This window comes from Centroberyx gerrardi, chromosome 17 (assembly GCF_048128805.1).
Source record: "Centroberyx gerrardi isolate f3 chromosome 17, fCenGer3.hap1.cur.20231027, whole genome shotgun sequence".
Lineage (NCBI taxonomy): Eukaryota > Metazoa > Chordata > Actinopteri > Beryciformes > Berycidae > Centroberyx > Centroberyx gerrardi.
The window spans coordinates 7,792,453-7,805,208 of record NC_136013.1 but is presented as its reverse complement, the minus strand read 5'-3'; the positions used below and the strand labels follow the sequence as shown (position 1 = coordinate 7,805,208).

Genomic DNA, 12,756 nt, shown 5'->3' with positions numbered 1-12,756 from the left:
AGTACCATTGTATCTACTGACACATACAGTACAACATGGTAAAGGGGCAACAGGCCCTCACAGGCCCTTACCCAGTGCAAATCATTATATTTACCTGGTTGTTGAGGATGGCTTCTACAGCCTTGGCATCCCTCATGAACTGCTGGAAGCCCAGGCCCTGGTCCAGGAAGGTCTTGCGGCTGTCCCACATCTTTTGGAGCTCGTACCAGCCGCGGTCCAGGCCCTTCAGCCTCTGCTCCAGCTGCTGGTACTGAGGGTCGTCCTCCTGACCCTGTGTGACCTGGGCTCCGGTGTCCTTCACGCGGAGGTAGTCCTCCTCGTGGTTGTTTATGTCTTCGCGCACGGCGTCATGGAGGCTTAGCAGCTCCTCGGCCTCTGGCAGCGTGGCGGGCATGTCCTCTGACGCCACGGCCTTCTGGGCCTTGAAGAGCCAGGACTGGAAGTCATCCATGTCCTGGAGGAAGGTCTGCAGCTTGCTGACCTCGCCCAGGGAGTCCTCTCTGTCTTTCAGGGTCTTCCTCAGCCCGTCCCAGGCCGCGTCCAGCTGCCCTCTGCGGGCCAGGATGTCGGCCGCGTTCTCCGGGTGGTCCGTGGCCAGCTGGTCGGCCTCTTTCCTCAGGAAGGTAAGCTTGGTATCGATGGCGGCCAGATCTCTCTCAATGCCAAACAGTTTCCTCTGGATAGTCATGACGGCTGCCAGGTCATTACCCAAGTCCTGCGTGGACTCGATCACCCGCGTCTTGTCTTTGATCCAGGCCTCTGTTTCATCGCACTCCAGCCCGTAGTTTTGCAGACTAACAGCAGAATCCACTTTCCTCTTCTTATCCTCCACCATGGCCTTGAAGGCCTCCCACCTGAGAGAGAGGATAGTTTACTAAATGTGCTATGAGTTTACATATAAAGGATTTAATTCCAAAACACTGGATACAATACTGTATCATTGTTCAATAATTCACAAATATAACTGATTGTATCATCTAATATGTTTTGTGTCATCTATTTTGTAAGAAAAGGTCTTTAGTTTGCTAATAACCTCAATAATAATCCATAGTAAGTTTCACTTTCATGTCACAGCTGTTACAGCAGAATGATTCCTGATTCCTAAGATATCCGACATTTTAAAAATGTTGGATATCTTATTTTACACTGAAACTCTTCATGTGCCTCTGGGGAAGGCAAACATATAAAAATATTGATCTTACTGGTTTATAACACTTTTTTTTCAGATGTAAAACTTACTGAATAACATACTACAAATTTTGATGCACAAATATACAGTACAATTAATTGCACATAATCTATAGATAACATATTGAAGGCACCTCTTATTCAGACGCATCTGACATTCCTTGACCTCTTTGGTGCGAGGGTGTCTGCTGTCCTCAAGCTGTTTTACAGCTTTGTTGACATCATCAACCCTCGACTGAACATTTGCCATATCTTGAGCTAGAATGCTCAACCTGTGAAGAAAAAAAAATGTATATTAGATATGATAAACACAATACAATCTCATACATGATGCATAAACATGTGTTCACCAGACCTTTCTATCTCTCTCTATATATAGATAGATAATCCCCCTGTAGATATGTATATGCTCTTTGTACCTATTCTGTACAACTTCCAGGTCCTCCAGCTTCTCAGGCACCTCCAAACCCACCAACCACGTCTCCTTCTGGCCCATCCAGAGCTCACAGGCATCTGTCTCACTGAAGATAGTGTACAGGGCCATCGTGTCGTCTAGCCTCTTCTGTCTCAGGTCAGCCAGAGACATGAGCTCCATGTACAAGTCCTTGATGTCTTTCAGGCGTCTCTGGATATCTGGGGTGTTTCGTAGCTCCTCCGGCAGCCCGTTGGCCTGTTTGGACAGAGCGTCGATGGTGGCTCCGTTCTTGGCCGTTTCATTCCTCAGGTCTTTGTGCCTTTTCAGTAGCCTCTGGGTGGTGTACTCATCATGGCCCACGTCATCGCTGCTCATCTGCCTCTTGGCGTCCAGCAGCCAGGCCTTGAGGTCGTCAGCGTCTCCCTGAAACTGGAAGAACTTCTGCGTGTCCTGCAGGTTCTGCTTCCGAAACGCTGCCAGCTCCTCCAGCTGCTGCCACTGCCTCATGACGTCGTCCATGCGTTCTTGGACCTTCGGGGAGCCGAAGTGCTTGGCCTGGATCATCTTATCTCCCTCGGCCATGACCTGCTGCAGGTGGGCACGGCGGGCCCCGAGCTCGTCCTCGAAGGCACTGTGTTTGCTCTGGAGGACCAGCACGCTCGTCAGGTCCTTGCCATAGTCCAGGGAGGAGAAGATGTGCTCCTTCTCCTTGATCCAGCTCTCCAGCTCCGCCATCTCCCACAGGAAGTTCCAGAAGCGGCGAGATTGCTCCAGGCGAGCCCTGCGCTGGGCCGCCAGAGAACACAGCTCCTGGTAGCACAGGTCCAGGTGCTGCACCCGGTCCCGGATCACCTGGGGATCACATGGCTTGTAGCCTAGAAAAGGAATGAAGGAGAACAGAAGGTTTATATATTGATTTGTTTCACTTTGTCTACCCGGTTAAACCTTTTCAGGGTCATGGGGTGCTGGAGCCCAGTATCCCAGCATACACTGGGTAAAAGGCAGGGAGATACACTGATCAAGATGCTACTCCATCACAGGACAAACACATATAGACACTCACATTCATACCTATGGGCAATTTAGGGTCTCCAATCCACCTGACTTGCATGTCTTTGGAATATGGGAGGAAACCCATGCGAACACGGGGAGAACACGCATTTTACTGATTTTTGTGGCTTATCTCACAGAGACAATGCATATTAATCAAAATTACTGTGAATGGATTTGTAGATAACGTCTAGCATAATCATGTTATCATAGGTTTATTGTTTTGATTATATTGTTGTTAGATAACATGTAAGAACTGTTTGTCATTCTTTTTAAACTCAGTGTCCAAATGACAAATAATTTACTGTCTTGCCCTTGAGTCAAGGTCCATATATATTACCTCTTCAGTCGTGTGGAGAAACCACCAATATAAGGCCTGCAACCCATTTAGGGTCCCGACCCCTAGCTAATGAAACCAGGCTATACGCAATAAATGCATTTGCAGGGGCAATAGATGAACCACTGCACTTACTGTCTCCATTGGCGAACTTAAGGGCGGCTGCGTTGGCATTCTGCACCCTCTCTGCCTGCAGAGCGATGTCATTCTCCACCAGAGCGTGTTTCTGTAACAAGTCTTCCACTTCCAGCAAGTGTTTACCGAAGTCAGGAGACAGCAGCCGAGCCTGAGGAGGGAATCCAAACGGTTAAGAAGAGGCATGGGAGCATATAGAGTATGACTGTAGCACTACTGAGGTACTGATACTATTCAGAGGAAATAGATATGGATCTGACTGATAGATCTATAAACATATGGATACATTATTATGTTTTAACAAATATTATGTTTTGTATGCACATTTTATAATCGGATTCATAACATTGTTTTTCAAATGATATTCAATTCCTGCTTGGAGTAATATTCAATTATAATGGAGTTAGTTATTAGATTGTTCCACTCTAAATGTGTGCTTTTAGTGCTTTAGCTTCACCGATATTTCATTTTATTTTAAATAATCAGAGCATCACAGGTTCGATCCCTGCACTGTGATCCATTTCTGTCAAAGTGTCCTGACAGTGAACACTTGCTCACTCATTGTAAGTCGCTCTGGATAACGGCATCAACTTAATGCCTAAAACAAAATGTAAATGTTATATAACTAAATGTTATTAGTTGATGTGCTGTGCCTTCCCTCCTGCACCTTCATGTCATCCATCCAGCTGATGATGTAGAGCATCTCCTGGAAGATCCTCTGCAGGGTCAGGTTCTTATCCAGTCGCCCCCTGCGGGCCTTCAGCAGCTCCTGCAGGTAGTCCCACAGACGCAGGATGTTGTCTTTGCGCACGTCGATCCGTTTGGCGTCATGGTAGCGCTCAGACTCCAGCTCCTTGGAGATGGCCACCATGGCCTGAACGCGCTCCTCATACGCCGCGATGTCCGTCTCAATGGCGTCGTGCTTCTTCTTCGCTGCCTCCACCGCTGGCAGGTCATAGCCAAAGTTATCCTGGGGAGAAGAGGGTGGAGGAACGTTCAGGGCACAAGAAGCTTATCTAAATAAATCTTATGCAAAAATAGAGAGAGATAGTGTGTGCTGAGGGCGTATGTCTTTGTTAACATGTACCCCTTTGTTAACAAATGGAAAGGAGGGAGAATAATAAAATAATAAATTGCAACACACAAGTTGAGCTGTGCTCTGCAAGGGAAGGGTGGAGCTCACTCACTGGTGATGGTGTAAATCTCTTTCCACGCCTGCTGGCATGACAAAGTTATTATTTACCATTTTCCATTTTGCTGACGGCAGAGACAATTACTAATGCGGTAATTGGTTTTTCTAGTCTAATTACTTACATATTGTGCTAAGAAACTCTTTTACTTGCAACTGACACACTTTAATTAAAATGTCATCTTTGCATGTTTTTCAGGCAACCATTTTCTCCTGCGCACATCTCACCAACAATAATCAGGCGTGCAAATGACCGCTGATGCTGTTTTCATGAATTAAAGCAAAATGGAATCTGTACTCTTATGTAAAACTGTAGTTCTGGTGTTTTGCGGTTTTACCTGAGCCACTAGTCTCTGGTTCTCCAGGAGCCACGTCTCCCTCATGGCCGCCTTCCTGTCGAACCTCCTGGCCATCTGCTCCAGCTTCTCCTGTCTGATCAGCTCGTCTCTCAGGACTCGCTCCCGATCGTGCTCCGCCCGCTCCAGACGCTCCCATGCCTGCGCACAGACGCATGGGATGCTTCAGAGGGGGTTTGCAGTTTTTGCTACTTGGTGGATATAATCATAATGTTCACAGTTATATGAAATTCTTGAATGCTTGAAGGTGAGTCCTCTGGTTGAAGGACAGTCTCCCAAGTGGCAATCGGACCCCAAAACTGTCTGTGCTAGTGATAATGTTCTTCCTATTGACAGATGCAGGACCATCTCTGTTGTTTCGTGTCTGGTTGTCATGCTATCATGTTACCCTTACTTTCTGCTAGAAATGGCTTTTACGGTATAGTTTTACTCTGTGCCATTACTAGTATAATTCAATTCACTCATGGCTTAATCGTTGCCTCAGGATTGTATTGTGATAAATGATTCTGTTTTGTCTGTCTGAGTTGTATGTCTGAGCTTCAAACCAGACTTTTGTATAACAGGGACGCTGGTCCAAAAAGAGGCAAAACCTAATAGTTGGGTGACAGCAGCTCCCAAGACCAGACATTTTGATCTAAAGGCTTATTCTTAAATGCTTGAAATTTGTTTTTTTAGACAAATATAAATAAAGTAAAGTTGATGCCTATATATGAATTTCTTTCCAAATCATTTGCCAGGCAAAAGGCGGCTTCTTTAAAGAATCTAAAATATGAGATAGTTTTGATTTGTTTTTTGATCACTGCATAATTCCATTTGTGTTATTTCATAGTTTTGATGTCTTAACTATTATTCTAAAATGTGGAAAATAGTAAAAAATAAAGCAAAAATATGTGTGTCCAAACTTTTGACTGGTAGTGTATATACTTCTATGATTGTATTGTGTCTCTGTGTGGAGTTAGGGGGTCTCTCACCCGGTTGATGTCTGCGACCAGGGCTCCCTCTTTCGGAGTGTAGACCCTCTGGTTGTTGGCCCTCATACGACTCTGGATGGTGAACAGCAGCACCTCAAGGTTACCCTTCTCCTGGAACCTGGGAGACAACACAAATCACACAAAACAGCATAAAAAAAACTGTTATATTTTATCCACAAGGGGATATGCAGAGGCCCACTGAGAATTCTAATGGGATGGGTTGTACTGAATGTGGAGAACAGCACAAATCATGCAAAGTCATGCTGAAATTAAAATGACTTTTTCGCCTTTTTAGCTCATTCTATCATATCTATCTGACAATTTATGCCAAAAAATGATTTAAAATATGTATTTTATTGTATTTTTTATATCAAAATCTCATTTCTTTCACTTCCTGGAAAACGGAAAACCTTAAGTGGTGACTTTGTGTACCAGTAGGCGACATAAAAATTCCAACCAATAAAACCATCACAGATTTTTGAACACAGCCCGCCCCTCTGCCCCTCCCATCTAAAAACCTGCCTCTCTCTCCCTAACTGATATCCCATTGGTTCACACTTTTGAATGATCCCTCCATGTCCCGCCTTTAAATATGGGATGTCCTACATGCGTGGAGAATGAAAACGGTGGACGACTTGAATAAAGAAGAAGAATAGAGTAGAATTATACTGAATGTGGCGGCCTGGTCAGCTGACTCACTTGGGCGGCTTCTCTACAGTGCGGTAGGAGTTGAAGGCCTGGAGCTGCTGCTGCACTCCAGTCAGAGAGTTGGCCAGTTTGCGGTTGTTCAGCACGATGATGGTCTGCTCGATCCACGTCAGGAGGTCTGATGCGAGCGTCTCGTACTTGTCAATCATCTTCTCGGTCTCGATGGCGTGATCCAGCACCTGAAGCGGAAGAAAACAGGAGGTCAAAGACGAACACGGGGAAGCACGAACTCACGTTAACGCACGCAGCAGGCCCGCGCATCCTCACCTTTCCAACCCTCTTGCCCTCGACGGCGAGCTGCTTCATCTTTGAGAAGTAGTGGTAGAACGCCACGACGTACGTGATGATGGACTTCTCATCTGGGTTCTCTGTGAACACATCTACAAAACAGACCAGCAAGTCAGTCACAGGCGAAGCAGAAACATCACTGGTCCCCGAGGTTTCTTTCCACCAGGCGTAAAGCTCATAAACATTTAGTTCTACATGAAGCCACAGCCTCCGCCACTTGCCTTCTGGGTCTAACAGTTTGGTCACGCCGAGCCTCTGCTCTGCTACGTTGAAGGCATTCTGGAGGTTGTGGGTCGGGTTGGACCTCTTTAGAGTGTTATAGTCCACCAGATCTGGCCTGAAAGAGCAAGATGGAAACAAAGATGGAGAGAGAGAGAGAGAGAGAGAGAGAGAGGGGAGATGTGAGAGAGAGAGAGTAAAAGAGCAAGACAGCGAGAGAGAGTGAAAGAGATGAACGAGGAAAGGAGAATGAGGAAGAGAGACATTGAGCAGACGGGTTTTGTGCGTGTTTACATTCAGCAGACAGAGCTTGTGAGAGTGGATTTGGCTATTCATCTCCCCTTACCGGTGTTTGTGTATGAGAGCGTTGAAGGCCATGCCGTCTTTCCAGCTGGTGGTGAAGTTGGTGATGTTGACATTGGGATATCTGTGAAACAACAGCCAGGGGACGTCACTGACTAAACATGAGGGACGTTGCTGAGAAGCTCCTGTTCTAAATCAATTTCTGAGACCTATTCTGTCAGATTCTATCAGATGCAGTGCTGCCTCGTCATGATAGCAACCATATGCTTTAAAAGTCACAAAATTAATCAGGGATCCTATGAGGAAACCTAAAGGACGGGTTCTAAAATATGATATGAGTGGAAATGGATGCGAGGATATTGCTGCTACCAAATGAAAACTTTTTATCTTCACAAAGTCACCTTTTAAAAGGTTTTATTGGTTTTTAATGGGTTTTACGGTCACAAAGCAACTTCTCCTGTAAAGGACCATGTAAAGCTTCAGTTCAAGTAAAAAAAAAAAAAAAAAAAAATCACCAGAACTGTGAGGTTTTTCTGTGACAACAGCAACCAATTTTAGAACCAATCCTTGTGGATCCTATTGAGTTTTTGTGCAATCAAAAACCCTGCAGGACTCCTACCTCAATCTTATAGGACTCTAACAATCCCATTGCACTGTCCAATGGAAAGATTAGTTCTACAATATATTGATTCTGATTCTATTGCAGAAAAAGTAGGCTTGTTGCACACTTAATCACTCAGTTTCAATTACTTAATTTTTCATTGTGCAAGTAAACAATTGCATACTTCACTGTTTTTGCACGATGAAACATTTAAAAGGTCATTTTGAAACAACCTTATAATAAAATGTCAAACATTGGCCTATGAGTGACAAACCCACTTTTAACATTACAGAGTTACAGCAGTGTACGGGACACCATAGTCTTACCAACCCCATAGGACTCTCACACACATTCCCAAGGGATATTTAGAATGGGTTAGTGTTGCTAAAGGTCACCCATCCCACTCACCCCGCTGTTTTCATCTGACACCACAGAAGAAGAGCGTCCTTGGCCGAGCGTGTCTCCTTTTGGTCCGCCTGGCCGGTCTCCACGATAATGTCCTGGATCTGACAAGAACAACAAGAACAAGAACAGCTGGATGATAAATAATAAAACTTGACTAATGACTGTGATGTTTGCAATCAAACGAGAGTAATTCACAGCAGAGAATAAAAACATAGTAAAATATCTTTTCTACAACATGTCACTAATAGGATGTACCAATAGGGAATATTTTGGCAAAGTGACACAAATATCCCTTTGAAAGACATCATTTATTACAGCTTGAAGAAAAATTAGGGGGTTTAATTTGTCAAAAAACAAGACTAATATCAAACGCTACATCGATGATGCTATTACCCTGGCTGGATTCTCACAAATCTAATGCTACGGCCAATTGTTTGATCGAGGGGTGTTAATTATTGAAGTTCTTATTTTCCCACACAGTAGGCCAGTAATTAGAGCAGTGATGTGATCTGAGAGACAGGCCCAGGGAGAGGGCTAAATTTAGCCAGCTTTGGTTCTCCGTGGCTTTTTCCAGACTGTTAAGATTCAGACAGCAGCGAGTCAACTCCTTCCTTTCCCTTCTTTTTTTTTGTTGAAAAGGTTGAATAATGCAGCAGGCCATATTGTTTGAACTAACGTGTCTAAAAATAACAGTTTGCTGTCAAATTAAAAATAAATATCCCCCCCCCCCCAAGCAGATAAAATAATCAAAAAGACATGTTCTGATGTTGTGGATGTGCTTCTAACAGGAGATAATGAAGGCTGGAACCTGAAGGCATCTCATTCGAGGAAACAGAAAAAAGTCAAAAACATCTCCAGGCTGGTTGGTTGGGACTGTTTCTGTGCTGTTCATACAGACCCAAGTTACACTGTACACTTGAAAGTCACTTTTGTTATTCGAGCCCATGTAAACACTCAGTAATGTGATTATGCTCTTAGTCGAAGTAAGCATAAGCACAGTAACATATGTAAAGTACTGTCATTTTATTCACATTAATAGACACATATATATACAATTTAGTCACATTTATTAAACTGTGGTTAAGTTGCACATGTGTCCAGTTCATTGTGTTATGTGGATGTTGAAGGGAAATACAGCCTGTATTGGGCTAGACCAAGATGGCGGGCAGCCACTTTTGGAGTTTGGAAGAGACTGAGTTTAGGTTTCGGGTGTTGCAAGACATGGAGATCATGCGATTTTTAGATGGGAGAAACATCGTAATGGTGGCAGTTTTAGACGAGTGTCACAAAAACTTAAGGAGGGTGTTTTGTCAAAAAAACGGAAGAAATTTGCGTCTGTTGGAAAGCACTGAAGGTTGTACATTGTAGAGCTAAAGAGCTGTGATAGTGCAGAATCATGGCTGTGATTGTTTTAGTAAAATTTGATAGTGGTGTGACAAGAATTATTCCCACTATTCTCCCTGGATAATCTAAATAAGTGCTTCACTCACAAAACAAGGTTACTACTGATTATGAAATCATGTAAACAGCTTAATCAGACTATTGCTTTACTCTGTGTTGGCAATAGTCACATTATTGTTCACAGTAAACATAGTCAATGACCCATCTGGATGCACAAAAATTGGATTGCTATTAGATTATTCAAACCTGATTTGGAAGTCTTCAGGCTTTGATATCAGCATTTTATATAACTGATATAAAGAGATGAAAAATCAATGCAGACACAAAAATATGGAAATACATATAACAGAGGTTGGGTCCTGGTTTACCTGGAAGCGCAGGATGATGGTCCAGATGAGGCCCAGGATGAGGCGATGGTTGCCGTCGACGATGTCGTGGGAACCCATGTTCTCCAGATGGACCCGCTGCTCCTTGAGGAACTGCAGGGCCTTGTCCACATTTTCCAAACAGTGGATACGCATTCGGCCCTTAGTGGGCTTCGGCTGGGGAGAGAAAGAGAGAGAGAGAGAGAGAGAGAGAGAGAGAGAGAGAAAGGAATGATACAGAGAACAAGACAAAGAGAGATATATAAGGCAACAGATTAAGACCCAGAAGTGTGTTGCTGTAGTGTTGGTGAAAGACTTTAGAGTCAAAATCTTATCAAATCATCTCTTGCACACACACACACACACACACACACACACACACACACGAAGATACAGTAAACAGCCTCTTACCAGTCTTTCACCAGAGAGGACCTCCAGCAGTTTAATGAGCATGCGTCCGTCCCGCAGGTCCAGGTAGAGGTCAGAGATGCGGCAGCCGACCCGGGACAGGATCGAGTTGACCCATTTGGTGAAGGTCTTCTTCTGAACCGCCTCACGCTCATCTGACGGGAGGACAACATGAAGAAAGACCATGAGCTCTGTGAATAATGTGATCCGCGCACAGATTCAACTACAGAACAACACAGGGATTCAGTGTCTTGCTCAAGGGCACTTCAACAGGGCAGATGCTTGCTGACATGGGGGCTTGAACCTCGGTTCTCCGGTTGCAGATTGGAGTTTTGACAAACATTTCTCTGAGGCAGAGCTGCTCTGGAGGCAGAAACAGTTCAACCTCAATGGGCGGAGCCAAAGAACTGAAGTGTGTCTGGTTAAGGAACGTTAGACTGAAGCCCAGTGGAAAAAAACAAGGGGTAAGAGAGGAGGTAGTTAATGTTATGAAGCCTAGCACTGAAAAAATGCAATCTAGCAATAGAGAGTTATCTAGGTTAGCTAGTTAGCCTAGCTGACCTTCCAAGTTCACTAGCCTATTGCTATGTAGGTAAGCTAGTTAGACCTAGACCTTCCAACATCATGAATGAAATGGTCATGAATGAATAAAAAAAAGAAAGCATTGCCATTCATATTTTTGATTTAGATTCTGACCAGGGTTTCTTCTTGCCTTCCTGCCTTTCAAGTCTGCTAGTTAATTAACTTGCACTCCGAAAAACTGTTTTTTTGGCTCCGCCCAGAAGCTTAAACTCAACCAATAAGATTATTTCTGCCTCCCCAGTAACTGTGCCTCAAGTCACTATTCTGTCCTGCTGCTCAAACCGCCTCACTGTCACTGCAGTGTCAAATGGGGAGACCATTAAAACCTTACAGATTTGGATCAGTCACATCATCCCCAGTGAATACTCACACAGTACAGTCCATCTCTGTTATTCCTGATTGTACAGTATGCCAAGTGGTGAAAGGTTCTCCTCTAGTGACATCATCGCCCCATTCAAATATCTCCTCTGAAAATGCTCAATAATATTGCAAAGATGACGCATGACTATCGCCACAAGTTGCAATCCGAGTCAAAATGAGGTCTGCTGTGAGTGTGCAGAGGGGGGATTGGGGTGGAACTGTACAGGTTTGCCTTTTTCAATCAGCAGGAATCATTTGTTGCTCCTATTTTGCCTTTTAAACCACTGACATGCTTGCAAGACTCCACAATTTTCAGTTTGGGAGATCACTGGAAGCTTTCTGCTAATCAGAAGATACACACTACCACAAAAGGATATTTCCAAACCATGGAGAAGCTTTCATTTAATCTCTCCTTATCCTCCCAATACGGCGGATAGAGGAGCCGTGCAGCATAATCATATCAAGCACATAACGAGAGAAGTAAACACAAACAAGACTCAGTGTATGGCTGAGTGTAGGTGTATTTATGCTGAATTCCCGGACTGCAATTTTGCATGAAAACTTGGGAACGGCGGGGCAGAGAGATGCAGAGAGTGAAAGCAGCAGAGACTTTGAGAGGTTTTGGAAGGGTGAGCAGCACTTCCCACATGGTGACACATCTTGCTGGGCTCACACTCACTCTTTAAATCATATCGCAACGCGCCGGCAGATGTGCCACCTACTCAGCGGCAAAAATAAAACTGAATTCGATGCCACCATATGTGAGTATGACCCAATGTACTCTGCTCGGTTTATTGTGTTTGTTTACACACTTAATGTGAATGGGGGTGGGGTGGTGTGTGTGTGTGTGTGTGTGTGTTTGTGTTTGGGGGGTCTATCTGCAATCAGCAAGGGTGTATGTTAAATGCCAAAATCGACCTGCAGGATTTAAACATTCTCGTATTACATGCTCAATAAAGACTGAATATTCAATAGATTCTTATAACTGTCTGTTAATATCATAACAGATTTAGTTTTTAAAGGCAGTCTGTATTTAGCATTAAGTTCCATCATAACAAATGGTAGTTTGGACTCATATCATAGCTCCAAACACTAAATATCCATTTGAGGAAATTCTTGCTACCTTATTGATTAGCCAATATTTCCAAAACACAGACGATTCTATCCATAAAAACTGTCTTACATAACTCATAACTTTAATAATAATGCATAATGAGCTTTACTTTCATGCTAGCAATTATTCTATAAGGGTAGGCCTCATTTTTCCAAACAGTGGAGATCTCATTTTTGAGTGAAACTCTCGGTACAGGTGAGATATATTAGAAGAATCTAGGACAAGGATGAAGGAAAGTTTCCCTGTGGGACAATACTATGTTGAATACAGTAACCTTGATTGTACCCCACACATATACAACTCCCAACACACACACACACACACACATCGCCCTTCAATGTTTAACAGGTTAATAATTCGT

The 12,756-nt window shown here is 43.9% G+C and overlaps 1 protein-coding gene across 1 annotated transcript in view; it reads right to left on the bottom strand.

The window, feature by feature from the left end:
* The window catches only part of sptb (spectrin, beta, erythrocytic), a 47,496-nt gene that overhangs the window by 23,267 nt on the left and 11,473 nt on the right, over positions 1-12,756 (bottom strand). The window contains exons 3-16 of the mRNA XM_071915651.2: positions 10,343-10,494; positions 9,935-10,108; positions 8,169-8,266; positions 7,203-7,283; positions 6,859-6,974; positions 6,617-6,729; positions 6,341-6,528; positions 5,642-5,759; positions 4,653-4,811; positions 3,793-4,095; positions 3,126-3,276; positions 1,608-2,478; positions 1,323-1,460; positions 95-854 (exon numbers count right to left, since the gene is read on the bottom strand). Coding sequence (XP_071771752.2) covers positions 95-854; positions 1,323-1,460; positions 1,608-2,478; positions 3,126-3,276; positions 3,793-4,095; positions 4,653-4,811; positions 5,642-5,759; positions 6,341-6,528; positions 6,617-6,729; positions 6,859-6,974; positions 7,203-7,283; positions 8,169-8,266; positions 9,935-10,108; positions 10,343-10,494 — 3,422 coding nt within the window. The remainder of the gene's footprint in view (positions 1-94; positions 855-1,322; positions 1,461-1,607; positions 2,479-3,125; positions 3,277-3,792; positions 4,096-4,652; positions 4,812-5,641; positions 5,760-6,340; positions 6,529-6,616; positions 6,730-6,858; positions 6,975-7,202; positions 7,284-8,168; positions 8,267-9,934; positions 10,109-10,342; positions 10,495-12,756) is intronic.